This window comes from Schistocerca americana, chromosome 4 (assembly GCF_021461395.2).
Source record: "Schistocerca americana isolate TAMUIC-IGC-003095 chromosome 4, iqSchAmer2.1, whole genome shotgun sequence".
Classification (NCBI taxonomy): Eukaryota; Metazoa; Arthropoda; class Insecta; order Orthoptera; family Acrididae; genus Schistocerca; species Schistocerca americana.
Window position 1 is genome coordinate 361367204 of NC_060122.1, and position 20338 is coordinate 361387541.

Genomic DNA, 20338 nt, shown 5'->3' on the forward strand with positions numbered 1-20338 from the left:
ACTCTGCACTAATGCAGTGTGGCTTTTCTCACGGCTGAGAAAGATATAATTTGACATCTAATATTAACAGGCCGCACAGAGTAAGTCTTACTAAAACTGCTTGATACATGTCAAGTGGCACTAAAGCACTTCCACAATAATTGCCATCTACCTCTTGTTAAAGCTTGTCTACAGAGAAAGTGGAGTACTCAAAGACAGAATACATCTTTACCTGCAGTGGTCAGCAATAGTGAAACATAACTTGCTGAGCTCAGCAGTTCAATTAACAACTGATGCTTTTCTCAATTATGTCATTACTGCAAACTTCCTTAATACAACAATTTAACTCACACTTTGTAGTGGACCACTGGTAACAGTGTGCATATGATGTTAAGAACCTGGATTGGTGAAACTTAATTACAAAGTCTTGACATCTCAACTAACATGTAATTTAATTAAACTATACCATTTTCTACTAATGGATATACTACTTCATTAAGATAATGCGCTATTTTCAAATGTTAAAAATATGGTTCAGATTGGTGTTATTCGGATTGACCACAACATTCAAATCACACTTATGGCCAATATTTTCGCAAAATATCTCTTATTATTATCATTAAATATCAAGATTTGGTCATGTAATCAAAAACGCTCTGATGTTGGCTGAAGCTTTGGTAATGTCACAGACTAGGAGTAAGAGAAAAGTATACATGATTTACTGGAGCATTATCCGAAGTTACTAGGTTTTTACATACTTTTTCTGCAAATAGTTTAGCTATTTAGTGATAGAAAATGCATTTACAACTTTTAAGAACCAATAGAAAATTTTTGTAAATGCTGAAAGTGGAAACCCCACAAAAATTGTTGCATTTATGCTCCACTCACTTAGAGCAGCGATATGGGCAAGGACAAGTAAATGAGTCTGTACCTTATATCTAGATTCTTTATTATCAGTCATGAAATATGACCCAAAGCACAATAAAATTGTTCTTACGTGGTACACAGCAGAAGTGCAACAGGAAGCAGGCGCTCTGTGGCGGAACGGATAGTGTGTGTTACTACGGATACTAAGTTAATGGGTTCGAATCCCGGAGGGGGTCATAAATTTTAAAAAGTTTTACACGAAACATGAAAACAGTGTTGGTAAGAACTCATTGTAGCAGTTGTTTCGATGGTGGGACGTGTTGTATGTAGTTTCACATTAATCTTAGTCTGAGAAATGGACAACTGAGAGTAAATGCAACTACCCTGTTTACAAACAATTACCTTTCTTTCGAAACCTTTGCTGGTAGTGAAGCTATCACACACCATACTCCCACAGTACAAAGACGTGTAGGACAATGAGGTCTTTTATGCAGAGAAATATAAAGTATGTACAACATGCAGGTAATACAAACGTAAGGCCTGTGCTGTTTATTAGTATAAGCTAACATGACTCTAATGAAGTGTTGTAGCAGGCTTTCAAATTATTCTGTTTTTATAAAAGAACACTGAAATTCGAGAAGAGGAAAAAAAAAAAAAAAAAAAAAAAAAAAAAAAAAAAAAAAAAAAAAAGACATGTTATGAGGATAAAATGATATAATTAACCATTTAAGACAACTTACTCTGCATTACTTCCTTAAAAACAATGTACTCGTCTACTTCACAGTTCTCTTCATCAAGTGGGGTAGTGTAGCTTTCAAGTGCAGTCTCTTCATTTGCTTCAAATTCATCATCACTATCAGAGTCATCATCCTGAAAATAAAAAGAACAATCTGGATATGATTAAAATAGAGATTATTCCATAATAGAACAAAGTCTCGGGTAGAATAATCATCCACTGGATTACAAGTCTCTCTCTCTCTCTCTCTCTCTCTCTCTCTCTCTAACACACACACACACACACACACACACACACACACACACACACACACATTTTCAAAATAAGAATTGTAAGGTAATATGGTAAGTTTTCCAGGTTATGTGCAACTGCTTCTACACTGTCATTGCTCAGATCACTCCTAAAATTTATTTGTTTCTTTCAAATTTAAGTTCGCACTGCAGTACCAGACAGTGTTTGTGCTATCATTGAGATATCAAACAATATGTTTGTTATTACTGTGCAGCATTGCAGAACATACAGATGCACAAAGTGTTTCCAGATTAATGTTTACATTTGACAACGAGATGGTAGTACTTTGTGACCTGTAAATCTAGGGACTGGAAACTTCTTCAAAACAATGCATCTTTTTGTCTGCTTGTCTGCATCATAGCCACTTAGAAAATATTATTAATAATCTCATTTCTTCATGATGTGCCCATATCCCCACTCATGTGTTCAGGTACAACTGACTCCTCACCATTTGCAACTATAAAGAAAAGATAAAACTCTGGAATCTTCTTCACTGGGTTTAGAATTTGGTTGGCACAAAGCTGTATATTCATGTCACCACTCTTTCCAGTATTTGGTAATATTGAAAAGGTTCTTTGAGTGGCTTTAGATCTTTAGTACAAATGTGTTCTTGTTGGACTCAGTATTCGTAAGAATTTGCAGCTTGAAAGCTTTTCTTCCGAGATCATATTCCATGTCAAAACAACTAATTTGGGACCAATTTTCTGCTCAACCACAAAGGATTTCAATGAAATTTTATGTGAATTTTCACACATGTCAGTTCTTCACAGCAATACTGGTAAAGATATAGTCACTTGTTTGACTCCATGCACAACTTTGCACAGAGCAAACACGAATTTCTGGTGACTAAGCCATCATATCTCGGGCAACATTTTGTTGCAAGAAATGAAATTTGACCTCCATGTACAAATTTAGCTGATCTCTTAAGAATAATACTGAAAAAATTTCGCAAGTCATATTGAGCCAGAAAATTTTATACTAAAGCGCCAAAAGAGTCGCCAGAAAAAATATCAAACTTTTGTTTCTTATATCTTCAGGACTAACAGTGAAGATGAATGTGAAACTTGGCATATAGTAAGCTAACAATCCAAAAGTTCTCAGCTATAAAGTATTATTAACGTACCTATTTCCACTACTGAATAAATGAAGTACAAAGTTGATGATTTTGTAAAAAGATAAAAATTTTCAAATTGGGTAAACGCATGCTGAACACGAAACTTAAAAAGCAATAGGTCGGTAGCACAAAGATGTGGAATACAAAATTCCATTGACTTACTACTTTCCAATGCTCTATAAACTCATCAAACAGACGACAGTTTTCAGGAAAAGGTGAAAATAGGGTATATTTAACACTACTTTTACAAGTACTGTTTTCTATTAAAGTTCATCCAAAACAACATGTTTTAACCCCACCCCCTGAACAGTGGGTTTAATTTCCAACAAGTGCTATTAATGCTATGTAAATTGAAGCAAACTAGCCAGAAAAATCACACTGTGAATAAAACTTTAACATTGGCTTCTTATATCTTGTTGATTAAATGTATAATAAATGTGAAACTGTGGACAACAACAACTTAGTACAATAAGGTTTTCCAATACACAATCTCATTCATGTTCTGTTTTCTAAATTTCTACAAAATCACTTAAAACTTGATTTTCGTAAAAGCTACAAAAATAGATGACATTCAATTTGCTTTTAGAAAATGTGTTTTCCATAACTGATTTCAAACTAACCACAATTGGAAAGAGCATGTTTTCAAGCATTCAGAAAACCAAGTTTGATTTGCAATGTGCACTAACATTACCTGAAAATGATGGCAAACTTGGAGGGGAATGAACTAACATGATATGTTGCGGCAACCTGTTGCCTTTTTTTTTGTGTTGAAAGTGGTTTTTATTTTTAAATTGACAAGTAATATCACACTATATTGCATTGGTCAATGGTGTCATTGTCACAAACCATTGAATCATCAACCCCATCACCATAGGGGGCATGACCAGTAGCTGTACAATATCAGCAACAGGGTGGGTTTCTTCGTCCAGGTCCCCAAGCCTGTAATTTGGTTTCTTAAAGTAAGTTAGGTAAGTTCCAAAGCCTTGTCGTGATACCCGTCTACTTACAAAGCCATTTGTTAAATACATTATTTCCAATTCTCAAATTTGTGAGAGTGTCCCACACAGGCAGCAAACAAAAAGTAATATCAATTTTCATTTTAAACTTAACATTGCAACATTACTGACATATCAACAAACACAATGATACACTAATAAAATTTATGCATCCTCAAGGCCAGGGTCCTTCGTTTTATTGGTCCCAAAAGTCATGATGCTAGCTGGTTAGCAGAACAACATTTCATTTCCAAGTTCCTTGTTTGTTTAATATTGAGATGTGGCTGAGATTATTAATTTAGAGAAAATTAGCTGCAGAGAGCAACTCAAAAACGCCGAAAAATGTGAACTGTAGTGTTGGTAAGTTTAAAATCATAACTGATATTACTGGTTGCTTACTGTCTACATGAGATATTCCCAAAGGTTTAAGAATCTGAGATAAGATACTTAGCAAATAGCTTTGTGAGCAGACAGTCACAACAACAAAGCTTTGGAACCTAAATTAAGAAATCAAATTACAGGCTTGGGAACCTGGATGAAAAAATCCACCCTGTGGCTGGTATTGCACAGTTATTTAGTGTGGCCTCTATGGCAATGGGGTTTGACAATTCATGTTATTGGACTGATAGTGACAATGTCACCATAGACAAATGCAGTACAGTGAGATATTACTTGTAAATTTGACAAAAATCACATGCATCGAAACATGGACAACATGGTGTTACAATGTAGCCTGTTAGCGCATTCCCCCAAATCTGTCTGTCACTTTCCGTCTTTGATGGTGCACACTGGAAATCTAATGTGATTTTCTGATGTCTGTAGACATGCTCTTTCCAAGTGCGATTAGTTTGAAATCAATTATGGAAAACAGATTTTCTAAAAGGAAATTGAATGTGGTCCGTTATTGTAACATTTATGAAAGTCATGTTTGAATTGATTTTGTAGAAATTTAGAAACTGGCATGTGAACGAGATTCTATACTGGAAAATCTTATGTTACTAAGTTGTTGTGTCCATAGTTTCATATTTATCATGCCTTTAATCAATGACATATAAGAAACCAAAGTTAAAACTTTACTTGCAGTGTGATTTTTCTGGCTGGTTTGCTTCAATTTAAGCAGCAACATCAGCCCATGTTGGAAATTAAACCCACTGTTCTGGAGGAGGAGCACTTAAAACACCTTGCTTCAAATGAAACTGGTTTAGAAGCTCTAATAGAATGCATAATTTGTAAAAGAAGTGTCAAATATCCCCTATTTTCACATTTTCATGAAAATCACAATCTTTTCAATGAATTTTTTAATTATTAGAAAATAGCAGGTGAATGAAATTTTGTATACCACATTCTTCTGCTACCGACTTATCGTGTGTTAAGTTTTACGTTCAGCATGCATTTACTCTACGAGATACAAGGGTTCAAAGTTCACATTTGTTTCGTGCTGTGACTTTCACGCCCAACTTTGTTTCAAAGTATCTAGCTCTGTGGGCCGGCATTGGACAATCAAATACACTTTTTTTGGTAGTTAAAACCACGGTCTTTCTAACTAGCGCAGTTCGGAAAGTTTTAAAGAACAGTTTCTGCAAAATCAGGTTGTTGGTACAGTTGTGGTACCTATGTTCATTGGGGAAAAGTGCGAATGTTCATATAAAATTTTAACAAAATCTTATGGTCGAGCTGATGTGGAATGACTTAATAGGAGATGGTCTCACAATGCCGATAATGACTATCATGGCTTCATTCACACATGTGTCTATCTTCTGTGTATGTGTAAGAAAAGTTAAAGCAGAATGTGTATATGTATACGAGTATGACCACAGAACATCTGTCCACCAGAAAGAATAGTCACCACCAAACTGTAGTCCAGTGCAGAGTTGACCACCCAGTAGCAGAACATACTGCTAAACACAAGATGCTAAATATCAATGGTATCCTTGCAACCCATCCATCAATCCTGTAATTCTTCTGGCCTCACTCTCTACTAAACCACTGCACCCACACCCTCTACCCAACAGTTTCTCTTTCCTCTGTTACTTTGCCAGTTCCCATAACCACATCTTTATCATCATCATCATCATCATCATCATCATCATCATCTGCTGCACAAACTCACTGACTCTGGTGCTCATGCGTGGCATTGAGATCCCAAGCACCTGCTGCCTCCGTCGGACATGTCAGCCACCGTTCCCCTAACCTCCATCCTGGCTCTTTTTTCTCTCCACCCAACCCACCTAACAACCTCTTACCGCAGCCTACCTACTGAACTGCAGTCCTAGCAACGTGTGTCCAATTGGCACAATGTAGCTGCACACTTGTGGGTTCTTGCATATGTACTGTAACTCCAATAGATTTGTACAAAAACTAGCACAGTTTTCATTCTTTTTTGTGCCAGTCAACAACGCATTACTTCTACTGATGATTGTGTGTGCTCTTTTCTCCTGCAAGGGCAATATACTCAGCAGCTTAATAAGTGAATTTACAGCAGCATTGCTTAGATTATCAGCTTTTGCATTGCAGTTATTTGGATATATTTTGTGGAAGAGGCTTACTTATGATACAATACATCTCCGTGTAGATAACACTGAACATCATGGCAGAAGTACTTTCCACTGTACCAGTTATTAAGACTTTTTCCTTTACCATTCATGTGTGAAGTGTGTGTGTGTGAACAATAACTCATTAAATGCCTCTGCGCTCAAAGTAATTAGGTTAATTCTGTCTTTGTGATCCCTATGGAAGTGATACGTAAGGGGCTGTAGTATATTCCTAGATTCCTTATTCGAAAGATAGACACGACCTATCTTCAAGTGTTTGACATGCAAATAATATTCTGCATGAGTTTTTTTGTACCCAGTCTCCTTTGTAGACTCATTGCATTTCCCAAATACTCTACTAATAAAATTAAATCTGCCATCTGCTTTATGAATGAACCTATGTGGTCATTCCATTTCTTATTCTTGTAAATTTTTATACACAGGTACCTATACGAGTTGACAGATTCCAAGTATACAATGGCTTCTTTTCCTCTTTCCTTTTTTGTGGAGAGTATAATTCTTAACATTCAAAGAAAGTGATCAATCTCTGCACCAGTTTGAATTCTTACCAATATCTGACTGAACATTCTGTCATAACTCTCCATCTAAGATAAAATGCTCTTCCTTCCTATCAATACATGCTCAATCCAGTTGGAATTTGCTTTGTATGACTGTACTTTCAATAATAAGCGTATGTGTGGTATTGTGCCAAATCTTTTACAAAGGCAAGAAATACTTGATCTTCCTGACTGCCTTGATCCATGGTTTACAGGTGGTCTTCTGAGAAGAGCACGAGTTGGGTTTCACATAACTGTTCAATTGTACTTGAGTTCAGTTATATTTTAGTTCAGAATATGACCTAGGATTCTACAACAAAAGACATCAAGGATATTGGATGGAAGTTTTGTGGATCACTTCTACCTTTCTCGTATACAGGTGTGACCAGTAGGCTATTTTCTTCTAATTGCTGAGGATGTTTTTCTGTCCAAGGAATCTACAGCTATGGTATATTATGGTTAAAGGGAGGATGAACATTGCCACAAATTTGGCATAGAATATGATAGGAATTACCCACGGCCCTAGAGCTTTTGTCAATTCTAACAATTTCATCTGGTTTCCAACATCACTGACACTAATTCTGTTTCTTCTTTGCAGTACACAAGAGTTAAATTGAGGCAATATTCCAGGATTTTCCTTTGTAAAGGAACATTTGAAAAGTGAGTTCAGCATTTTGGCTATTGTGTTGCTACCCACAGTTTTTAGTTCTTGTCTCGTCCATGACTGCCTGGAAACTTATGTGCTACTAGTCACTGACATGAGCAGAATATCAACTGATTCCGAGACAGATCTTTTGATAAAACTCTGCTATAGTAGCCACTGAATGGTTCACATATTGCCCTCTTGACAGCCAAAACTGTTTAATTTAGCAGTTCTATCTAAGCACTATAGACTTTGTTTAACATCTAATATGCTGTAGTCTCTGTTTTCTCGGAAGTTTCTTTATACTGACTGTACTGTGGATGATCCCTCCCATCATGAACTGTTCTGCTAAGCACATATCTATCTAGTGCGTGATCAACTATTCTTTTAAACTTGAGCGGAAGTACTTCTACATGTTCCTGCCCAGAGCTCAATGTTTTAAATTCTTCACTAAGATATAATTATTCCCCTTTTATACAGTTTGCTGAAAATATACGTCTTTCTGTTTAGTTTAGTTGCCCCTTGAACTTGAGTGGTACTGAGAGACAGATCAGGACCTTGGCCTTTCACCACCAGGTGCTGTACCTGAAAATCGTTATTATCGCGACTGACTGCTGGATAATTTTAGTCCCCTTCGATGATTACAGTATGACTGGAGAACTTACGTACAAGAAAACTGAGGTTTAATCCACAGTTTTCGGTCACACCAGGGGCAAGGATCCAACAATAAGTTAATGTCCACATACAGAGTCTTGCCCAAAAATTTTTGCATCAAGTTTCAATTTCTACTCTGTGGTTGTAAGTTATTCTGCTGCAAAAAATATACCATTCCATTTGCCATTAGTTTATCCTTTCAATATACACTTAAACCTTTCTCAAAAAATCTCACTGTTATCAATTTCAGGTTTCACTCAGATTTCTATACCTTATATTATACAAGCTTACTTTATATTATACAAGCTCCACTTCTTTTTAGGAATGCTTTAAACTGTGGTCACATTGCAAATGCTTTGACAGTTAATCATCATGATTTCAATATTCTCACATGTGGGAGGCATTTGCACTGAAACTTCCGGGTCCCCCAAGAGATTTAGTATCACAGTTATCAACCACTTCTATCCCATCAAATGATAAATGCAATCTCCTGTATGCTTCTTTATTATGAAGTTGCAGTGCTGCTGTTTGTTTTTTCATTAGCGAAATTATTCATGCTATATAGTAATGCCATTTGAGAGTGCACGGTGACAATGATATCTTTGTTCTGACAGATTAAAGCAATATCATCTGCATGCTGTATTTTCTTGGCATTAGTAGCTGACATTTTGAATAGAATGGGAGACAGGAATGATCTTGGAAGAATACAATCATACAGGGTTGAGTAAACTGGCTAGCTTCTGACACAGACTTACATCACAAATTTCAACATAAAGGCCTTCTCTTCATTATGTATTGTTAGCTCCCATCAGATACGTAAGATGCAGCTGATTCGATCCATCTCTCAAATCTGAATTCCATAAATGCTTTATTAGTGCTTTCTTTTGTCTTTCTAAATCATACTTCTCAACTGGGGTATTTTATATGTCATATCATCGACAAGATTGAGAATTAACCCTTTCAGTAATTTGTATGTGATTTTGAGTAGGCAGCTATGCGTATATCAAATAACGAAATGACAGTACCTAAGTAAAATGACAAAGATTACTGTCAGTTAGTAATTCTTAGGACTTGGGTAGATGGACTGACGAAATACCAATCATTCATGATGTTACAAAACTACACACCAATACGCTCAAAATTATTGAAAGGAATCATGTGAAATTACACCAAGATGTAGGAATAATTATACGTTCTAGAGCCACACCACATGTTAGTCTTAGCTACCATATCCCATCTGTGCATTCACAACCACATATGCTATTTCAAGATCTGCGAAAAAACTCCAACACAAAATACGCACGGTAACTAAACAGGGTATGACTCATATATTACTGTAAAGAAATCAAGCAGCCAAATGATTAATATATTTTAGCTTATGTGAAGTTAGAAATTTCATGCAAAAATTTCAGTTACTTTGTAACCAAGCTTTTGCAGTTAAATGTGAAAAATAATTTATAAGAACATGAACACAGGTATTATATGAACACAGCAATAAGAGGATTTAGGTCAAAATAAACACATCAAAAAAAGTTTTGCATCACCCCAGTTCCCAGAACTCCTGAAGAAAGACATTGCCTGTGGATATTGTACCACAGACACAGTCCCTTTGACTGTTCAGAGATGTCACTAAACCCGCCCAAAGATGTAAACAACCATACATGAGCAGCCTGTATTAGACAGAGGGGGTCCGACAGCCAATCAGTTCCAGTCATTCCACCAGGAAGGAGGTACACGTCTCGTGTTGTTACTTTGTGCTATGAAGGGCTATCAACAATGGAAGTGTCCAGGCATCTCGGAGTGAACCAAAGTGATGATGTTCGGACATGGAGGAGATACAGACAGGCAGGAACTGTCGACGACATGTCTCGTTCAGGCCACCCAAGGGCTACTGCTGCAGTGGATGACCGCTACCTACGGGTTATGGCTTGCAGGAACCCTGACAGCAAAGCCACCATGTTGAATAATGCTTTTTGTGCAGCCACAGGACGTTGCGTTACAACTCAAACTGTGCGCAACAGATTGCAAGATGCGAAATTTCACTCCCAACGTAGATGGCGAGGTCCATCTTTGCAACCACGACACCATGCAGTGCGGTACAGATGGGCCCTACAACATGCCAAATGGACTGCTCAGGACTCGCATCACATTCTCTTCACCGATGAGTGTCGCATATGCTTTCAACCAGACAATAATCGGAGACATATTTGGAGGCTACAAGATCAGGCTGAATGCCTTAGACACACTGTCCAGCGAGTGCAGCAAGGTGGAGGATCCCTAATGTTTTGGGGATGGCGTTATGTGGGGCCGACGTACAGCGCTGGTGGTCACGGAAGGCGACATAATGGCTGTAAGATTCGTGAATGCCATCCTTCGATCGATAATGCAACCATATCGGCAGAATATTTGAGAGGCATTCGTCTTAATGAATGACAATTCGTGCCCCCATCGTACACATCTTGTGAATGACTTCATTCAGGATAACGACATCGCTCAAGTACAGTGGTCAGCAAATTCTCCAGACACGAACCCTATCGAACATGTCTGGGATTGATTGAAAAGAGTTGTTTATGGACAACATGACCCACCAACCACTCTGAGGGATCTATGCCAAATCGCCATTGAGGAGTGGGACAATCTTGACCAACAGTGCTTGTGGATAGTATGCCACAACGAATACAGGCCTGCATCAATGCAAGACGACATGTTACTGGATATTAGAGGTATCTGTGTGCACAGCAATCTGGACCACCAACTCTGAAGGTCTCGCTGTATGGCGGTACAACATGCAATGTATGGTTTTCATGAGCAATAAAAGGGGGCGGAAATAATGTTTATGTTGATCTCTATCCCAATTTTCTGTACAGGTTCTGGAACTCTCAGAACCGATGTGATGCATTTTTTTAAAATTTATTTGATGTGATTATAAGTAATATTATGAGCTTATAAGCCAACCTTCTCAACAGGCAAGTAGTGAACTCAAGTGCAAGTTTTCTTATGCAAAATGCACACAGACAAACCAACCACATAACTTGTTAGGATGATCACTTTTTTAACAAAAACATTTGTACTTATTAAAACATGCATTTTAGTGCTAATAATTTTGAAGCATTCAATATTTTACAAGTAAAAACAATAAAACTATAACTAGGCTTTGAAATTTTAAATATTAGTAAAAGCATCATCATGGCTACCTGAATACTAGTAGTAATAGTGAATGGTGAATTAGCTTTATGTACTTTATCTTCGATGTTTTCCAGATATTCTTGATGAGCTTCATCTATATCATCCTCATCACTTGATAAAATTTCTGAAAACAAAAAAATGCCATGAATGAAACATTTAAAAACAGTGAATGCACCGCAACATTTCTGTGTTTGTTGCATTTGCAATCTACATGAATCTCACTTATGTGCTTTCATACGCCCTGTGCTCACATTTAAAGGATTGTGACACCCCTAATTTCTGAAACACATTAAATGACAGCTAATCAAAAACACTGAAACCAACTTTTATTGAAGGGTATGTGGATGGAGCCTGCAACATGTTGTGTCTCCATGCAAGTCGGGGACCTCCTCAGAAAGAGAGAGTGCAATGCCATGTACACAATGAAGGAAATAGCAAAGAAGCTAAACAACTATGTGGTACAAAAAGAAGAATTAAGTTCGCAGAATGTAACTCAAGAGATGATAAATGGTAACATCAAAATTGGCAATGAAAAATGTTAAAATCTGCCATCAAATAAAGTGGAGGCACTAACAGCATATACTACATAGTTTCCATTGCAGATGTCTGGAATTCAATTTTGCAACAAAACTTGTGTATGACTCTTGCATTGGATTTCAAATGGTCATCGACAACATATGTTATATTATGTGTGTGGAGAGTATGTAATCTTCTGTGGTAGAAATACACATAAAGAGTGAGTACCTACTGAATGGTGCTTTGAAACTTGGTCTTACTTTGTGGAAGAAATTTCTGAGAATGTACATCTGAAAGGCAGCACTGTATGGAATTAATTCAGGGCCTTAGGAAAATCTAGGAATAAAACCCAGATGTGGACTGGCAAAAACACACACACACACACACACACACACACACACACACACACACACACACACACACACAGAGAGAGAGAGAGAGAGAGAGAGAGAGAGAGAGAGAGAGAGAGAGTTACAATTGGGGGCAACTCTACTTTCTCTCAATTTTCATGGGTAGGAGGTATGTGAGGAATACATGATTATCATCTTATAGTACAACACTGGGTGTGATCTATAATATTTTTGGTATTTATTCAACAAGACATGATAATATACTCTATAGCAATTCATACAAATATAATAAGAACACTATAAAAGTAAATTTCTTGGTACAGCACAGAATATGAACAGTTTTTCCTGTGTATCCTCTAAAAAACACAAATTTCAACTCAAAAGGTTGCAACATCAGACACTGAAATTGTTAGAGAGGAACAATTTACCACAAAGGAATTATTTATTCACATATGAAGAAGGTATCTACACACCTACAGAGCTGCTGTAAACGAACAACTACTTCCCAGTAGTAGCAAGAGGAAGGGATCATACACAGCAGATTAAATGACATCCATTCCATCTCTTCAGTTACTCATTCAGGTATGATTCTTTTGTTTATATTCTATTAGAATACTTCTAGTAATTTTCACACTTTTGGACACATTATCATAAGATTTTCAGATGACATTACTATCCTCACTGGAACTTAGAAAGAAATGCAGGATGTGCTGAATAAAATTAACAGTCTATTAAGCACAGAATATGAACTTGAGAGTAAGTCGGAGTAGACAAAAGTGATGAGTAGCAGAAATGAAATTAGTGATAAAATTAACATCACAATTGGAGAATGAAGTAGATGAAGTGAAGAAACTCTGCTACCTCTGAAGCAAGATAACATATGATAGACAAGAACAACATAAAAGAGCTGACACACACAGGCAAAGAGGGCATTCCTGGCCAAACGAAGCCTCCTAGTATCAAACATTGGTCTTAATTTGTGGAAGAAATTTCTGAGAATGAACATCTGAAAGGCAGCACTGTATGGAATTGACTCAGGGCCTTAGGAAAAGCTAGGAAGAAAAGCATCTAAGCACTTGAGATGCAATGCTATAGAAGAATGCTGAAAATTAGGTGGACCGGTAAGAATTAAGGTGGTTATCTGCAGATTCAGGGTGAATAGAAATATGTGGAGAACATTCTCAAGAACAATGGTTAGCATGATAGAACATGTGCTTGTATCAGGGAATAATTTTCATCATGATAGAGGGACCTGTGGAGAGTAAAAACTGTAGGGGAAGACCAACACTGAAAAATATCCAACAACTAATGGAGGTGTAAGTGCTACTAGTTAGTGGAAGAGGATGAAACACGAGGGGATGGAGGCGGTGGAAACCGTTCTGATTTTTGATTGATACTCTTCAGCTTTAAAAAATGGACCTGTAACAGACTGACTGTGTAGTTTAAAGATCAAGTCCCGTGACTCACATGCAAGAGGTTGAGGGTTCGTACTTTGTCAGATTCTTTGAAATATATTTTTTTTTAATCTTCATTGAAATGACTTTAATCATTATTTTTATTCAACTGATTGGGTTAGACTTATATTTTATATCTATTCTTTTGTCACATCATTGTAATCAACACAATTTCTTCAAATGACTCATTTCTTCTTCCAACTGTGCTTTCTCCACTTGGAAACTTTGTGCAAGCAATTTTAATTATTTTTATGTATTAACTTCGGTTTGATGCTTTCTGTTTCAACATCCCACATTTTTTCCCATGTTACTGACATCATTATTTCCATTCTTCATTTTCATTCACTTCATGTACAATCACTTCTTTTGTTGAAATCGTCGTCTGCTTTACTTGACCAAAGTGAAATAATTATTGGAGATTTGAATGTTTTTATGGTGTTAACCACCCAAAAAATGTACATCTTCTAACGAAAAACAAAAACTGTACATCTTGAAACAAAAAATATAACAAAAAACACATTTTTGACAATTGCACAGTCAATGTAAACAGATTATTTTTTCTTTCATTTTTTAACCAATACATTGGCTTTTTACATTGTTTAAATATTACAATAAATAAATAAAAATAATTAAATTCATATGCACAGAGATCAAGTAGAAAAAGCATGGCAGGAAGGAAAAAAAGGACAGCAAATTGAAGATATTAATATGTTTATTAAAATAACATAAATAAATAGAAATAGACATTTAACCCAGTTAGTTGGATAAAGGTAAGGATTAAAATCTTTTTGGTAAAGATTTGAAAAGTTTCAAAACACCTGATGAGATTCAAACCCACAACCATTACAATGCAGAAACAGTCAATTAAATTTCCCTTTTATAAAGCTAAAGAGCTGCATGAGAAATTTTGAAACATTCTCTGTCTATTACTTGGAAACAAGTGCCCACCACACGCAATGGTAGCAGAGTTTGATACCTGGGACCTTAACCTATATCACTGTATAGATGACCTTAACCTATATCACTGTATAGATGATTTCAAGAAGTCAATCCCACTGCTGAGGATCTCTCCTTTTAAACAATGTATGAGGTTTTTGTGACACTGGACAAACTGGAGATCTTCAAATTATGCCACAAATTGAGTGAAGCCTCCAAATAAAATGGAATATATTGTGGGAAATCCCTAATTAAAAATGTATCTGAAATTGAACAACTCTTCCTCCGCAATACAGAAATGATGCTGAATTGTGGCAACTGATTTCACAAATAAACATCAGTTCATACACACATGGACAGGAAAATTTTGGATAAATGATAACACAAAGTTGGTGGCTTTTAGCAAAATAAAGCAAAATTGGTGATTTTTAAGAAAAACTGCATTAAAAATAGATAACAAGCCTGAGGATGACAGTTCACAAATATTCGTAAATGATAGTTATTGAATGATGTTGAAATCTCTCTTGCCTTCCGGCTGAGGGTCACATATTCCTGTAATCTTAAAGTCACAATTCATTTCCTGCATAACCAGCTATGAAATGACGTCAAAAATAGCACCGAACATGGGGTGGGGTGTAAGAAAAGGGGCAACTCAAAATCTGTCAAAAATTTACATCGAATATTGCAAAAAAATAATACCCAATTTGGCAAAATTTACTCATAATTTTTTAGAGGGTGGAGGGGGGGGGGGGGGGGTGCGGATGGAAAGCGAAAAAACCATCACCAACATTTCAGAAAATTAACACTGAAAAATGAAAAATATAATACCAAAATCAGCAAAAAACATAGAAAAGTTCGCAGATAATGCCAACTTTGGCAAAAAAAAATCACTAAAATTGACATAAAGAACAGAAATTGCAAAAAATAAGACCAGATTTGGCATAAATATAACACCAAATCTAACAGAAGATATAAAGTAACACCGAAATGACCAGAAAATAACACTGAATGTGGTCATAAAATAAAACGACTTTCCTGCCCCTGCACACACATAATTGTATCAAGGGAAAATTCAATTGATAAAACTAAAATTACGAGACAATTGCTGGCCATTGCTTTTCTCAAGGAAGTGATATTTATAGCACTGCTGATAGACACACAAAAGTAAAAAAAAAGAGACATATTACCAAGCTTTCAGAACTAATAGTTCCTTCATTCCACACAGCTCTCTGATCAAGGAACTATTAATTCCAAAAGCTAGGTAGTGTATCCCTTTTTACTTTTCTATTTGTTGATGCATTTATTGGTGGTATTACACATTTTGCCTCTTTAAGGTAATTAATGGAAAGAAATTTTGTCTAACAACTTATGAATTCATATAAATATAAATAAAGTGGAGTATATTGTCTCATAAATTATCAATTCATATAAATAAATTGTAGTCTAAATAAGTGGTTCATTCGAACTTAAGATGGTAAACAATTACTGAAAAAGACACACAATATTTCAATGTAATGAAAAGGAAAATGTTCATGTTAGCACAAAAAGTAATCACCTTGATCAATGTCAGTTTCATCCTCTTCATCTTCTGCTTCCTCTTCACCTTCTTGAGCCTTTGCTGGAACATGGGATGTTTCATTAAACACACAAGCAAAAGTTGTGTTTCAAACCTCATTATCTCTCAAGCAGACATTATTGCTTCGTATTACACTAAATATGTGTTTCAGTGTGTGTTTAAAATCCGATACTTTTTTTGTTTTTTGCACTTCACAATGTGATTGTGAGTAATGAGCACATTCAGCCCACAGTAATGTTTTCCAGTTTTTTTGTTTAATCATAATTGTGCATCCTGTACATTCCAAACTTCACGTTTTTAATCAATATCACATTGACAGATAAGCATGCCATATGATGAAACATATTCCTTGGGGGGTAATAGAACAATATGCACACAGCCTTACGCAGACTACTTAGACGGAACGTCCAATTAATATTAGCAGCTCTGGTTTCAAATGCTGAGTTTAGCATCTATGAAACCACTGTGGTGATCATATGCCATCCACTTAACATAACTGCGAAGACTGGAGAGGCAGCTGCAGGCGTGAATTCTATACAAACTCTAATGCCAAGGAGCTCAGTTACTAAAAAGGTGATTGAACTAAGATAACAATAGTCACTGATCTGTTGACAACAGAAATTTGCAATAACTTGTTTTTCCACTTCCATCAATGGTCCCAATGGTAAAGAGATCAGACCTAGCTGCTCAACTCTCTAATCAGAATACGCATTCAGGAAAAGTTTTCATCCCCCACGTCAGAACCTGATTTTTCTACACTGCAAACCAAAATGTAGCTCTCTCAGCAACAAATATTTTTATGTACAAGAAAAGGTACATTTACAGACAAAAAAAACACAATCATGCCTATAATCATCAGCTAACATGCTACCATCAGCCTGAGGATCTTGGAAACTCCAACCAAAGGTAACCTTCAACACAACCACAACCACCACCAGTGGTAAGTAGTCAAACACAGAAAAGGAAGAAATATTATGAAAGTTGCATGTTTTGTCAACTTTGTTTAAATTGTAGAGCAGCACACCTCAGGCAGACATGGCGTTCACAGGAAATCGCTTGTAGTCTCATTATGAAAAAAAATGTTGCAGTTTATTTAATAACTTGCCTGATCAAGATAAGATAGAGACTGAGCAGTAATGTGGGACCAGCACACTACATCGTTGCTACTCCTGGCACGAAAGTCAACACGCCATGCTGCCTGGTGCTCGCTAATCCACCCAGAGGCACAATGTGGGACTGGTCGCCAAGAGCAGCACCGCATATGTTGACAAATGTACAGCTGAAGATGAGCATGCCAGCACAATTCTAGCACCAGGCTAATTCTCCAAACTACAACTCCTATTAAAAGCTGATGCAGCAGCTCAGATACATACTTTATTGCTTCCACTGTTTACTGTCATTCTACCGTACTATGCTATGGTAGTTTGATTGGCTATAACTTTGTTACACTGTTAGTCTGCCCTCTAATATGACTATTATGCTCGTGAATGTTTAGTACTGCACTTGTACTTTTCCGAATATAACTGTTTATTGTTTTACAATATTGAGAGTCAAAACACAATTGGCAGCGAAGTCGATCCGACCAGTGTTTGCCATTAGTGGTTGTCTCAGTAACATTTGCATTGCAACAGCAGACAATGATTCAGACAGCCTCAGCCATGGAGGCATTTACTGCATCAGATCCTGCAGTATCAACTCTAAGGCAAATGTGCCAGCAGGCTTTGCTCACAAAGCAGCTATCCAAGTGGCAATCCACTTAACCATGACTGTTTCTGCCTTCTGAGGATGGGACACTTACGGACAGCGATTACATCAACATTTCACCGCCTTTCAGGTGAGTGATACTGGCACCATTAAATCTTTTGCTGTCTTTGGCAAAGCTGCATACTTATCACTTATTATGCAAATTGGTCCTCTTAACCGAACCTGCCATGCTATCGTTTGAAGAAATGGGTAATCTGCTGAATGCCTACCTTCATAGTAATCGTCAGTGCCATGCGATTTGCTCTGAAGTCAAATTCTACCAATTCCATAAACAGCCAAGCTGAACCTACCACGCCTGTGTGCCGGAACTGCAATGGTAATGCAGGAAATGTTGCTTCACAATTTCTAAAACTAAAAACTGACATACTTATGTAATGACCTGTGATCCAATTATTAGAGCAGCACCCCAATAACAAAGTCAGGCAGAGCACCTAGCAATTTGACAATTCTATTCTAAAAGGCAATTTCACAATTCTATTCTGAAAGAAGTGCTTAACCTCAGTCATTCAAAGTTGAGCAAGCAGCAGGCCAACATTCAGAAACTTAGGCTGATGGGGGCAGCAGTAACTACAGTACCAGGTAGTCGTCATGGCAGATCAGATGAGGTGGTTGCAGCAGCAGCAGCAGCAGCAGCAGTTCAGCAGCAGCAGTTCAGCATTGACAATGGTGAGCAGTGTCTAAGCACCAGCGGACGACATGCATTGTGTCTTGACTCAGGAACTGGTGTGCATTCCCATCTTGCACGAACTGTTTTTTCAAACATTCTTGTTATGACTGCCCGGATGGACCGTCACAATGCAATAGACATGGGTATCTCATTAAATGTATGCAACACATGCACCTTCCATAATCTCTTCGATACGAGCAACCAATAGATATTAACTCAGTGATTTCAGATGTTCAAGCTATAGATGCAGCACCAAGCAAACTTTTCGTAACTCAGCAACAAGCAAATTCCGTAATTGGTATATAAGGGAGCAGCAGCCTCCACCCTAAATTACCACACTTATTTTCAGCTAGGTGCACTGCCCTTAACTCCTACATCAGGCTGGCTCGTCAGCTACAGCAAACAACATATCCCCAATAAAATATCAATTCATAGGGATAGATATACACAAACATGTTGCAGGTTTACTGATTGGGCATCAATCAGCAAACAGAGCAACAATGTGCAACACAACAAGCTTCATCTAAACACTATTTTTCACAATGCAACACCCACACAGCCACGGGAACAAATCGATTTGGATTTTGAAGGCCCCTTTTTAGACACCAGGCAACGGCCTTGCCGCAGGGGATACACCAGTTCCCATGAGATCACCGAAGTTAAGCGCTGTCGGGCGTGGACGGCACTTGGGTGGGTGACCATCCAGCCACCATGCGCTGTTGCCATTTTTTGGGGCGCACTCAGCCTCGTGATGCCAATTGAGGAGCTACTCAACCGAACAGTAGCGGCTCCGGTCAAAGAAAACCATCATAACGACTGGGAGAGTGGTGTGCTGACCACATGCCCCTCCTATCCGCACCCTCAACTGAGGATGACACGGCGGTCGGATGGTCCCGATGGGCCACTTGTGGCCTGAAGACGGAGTGCTTTTTAGACACCAACTGGCTGTGTGTCATCGATGCATATTCAAAATCCACTTACATCACAAACGGCTACTCTACGAACACAGAGACTACAGTAAAGGCACTCTCAATAATCTTCCAAATTGAAGGCCTCCCACACACATTTGTAACAGAAAATGGATCTCACTTCCGAACCCCAAAGTTTGAAAATATTTGTCAGCTGAGTGATGTCCAGCATATCAAATCTCTGCTGTTCCACCCGAAGTCAAACTGTAAAGCAGGGTGGCTAATATGCACATTAATGTCAAACAAAAATTACAGTGAATAATTTCCTGTAGAAGAATCTGACATTTCTTCTCAGTTCCTACAGGGCCACACCATTCGAGGACAAGAGTCTGACAGAGCTGCCACATAGCTGCATCCCTGCACCCTGCTGATTGTCCTCCTGAAGCACGACCTGTACTGCTCTCGCCAAGCCTCTAGCTGCAGACACATGCAGCTTTGGACAACACGAAAAATGGATCCCAGCTGTCATTACTGAGAAGAAAGGTCACCGAGTCTTCACATTCGATGAAGGCAACAGAATGGTTGCCCATCGTCAGAATCGGCTCCACCTCCGT

At 37.6% G+C, this 20338-nt stretch overlaps 1 protein-coding gene across 2 annotated transcripts in view; it reads right to left on the reverse strand.

The window, feature by feature from the left end:
- LOC124613996 (importin-7) overlaps positions 1-20338 on the reverse strand; it is a 188456-nt gene that overhangs the window by 39853 nt on the left and 128265 nt on the right. The window contains exons 19-21 of one of the 2 annotated variants that reach the window (XM_047142794.1): positions 16365-16427; positions 11607-11677; positions 1587-1716 (exon numbers count right to left, since the gene is read on the reverse strand). In XM_047142794.1, coding sequence (XP_046998750.1) covers positions 1587-1716; positions 11607-11677; positions 16365-16427 — 264 coding nt within the window. Of the gene's footprint in view, positions 1-1586; positions 1717-11561; positions 11678-16364; positions 16428-20338 lie in introns of both variants that reach the window. The other variant, XM_047142793.1, reaches the window with a different exon arrangement.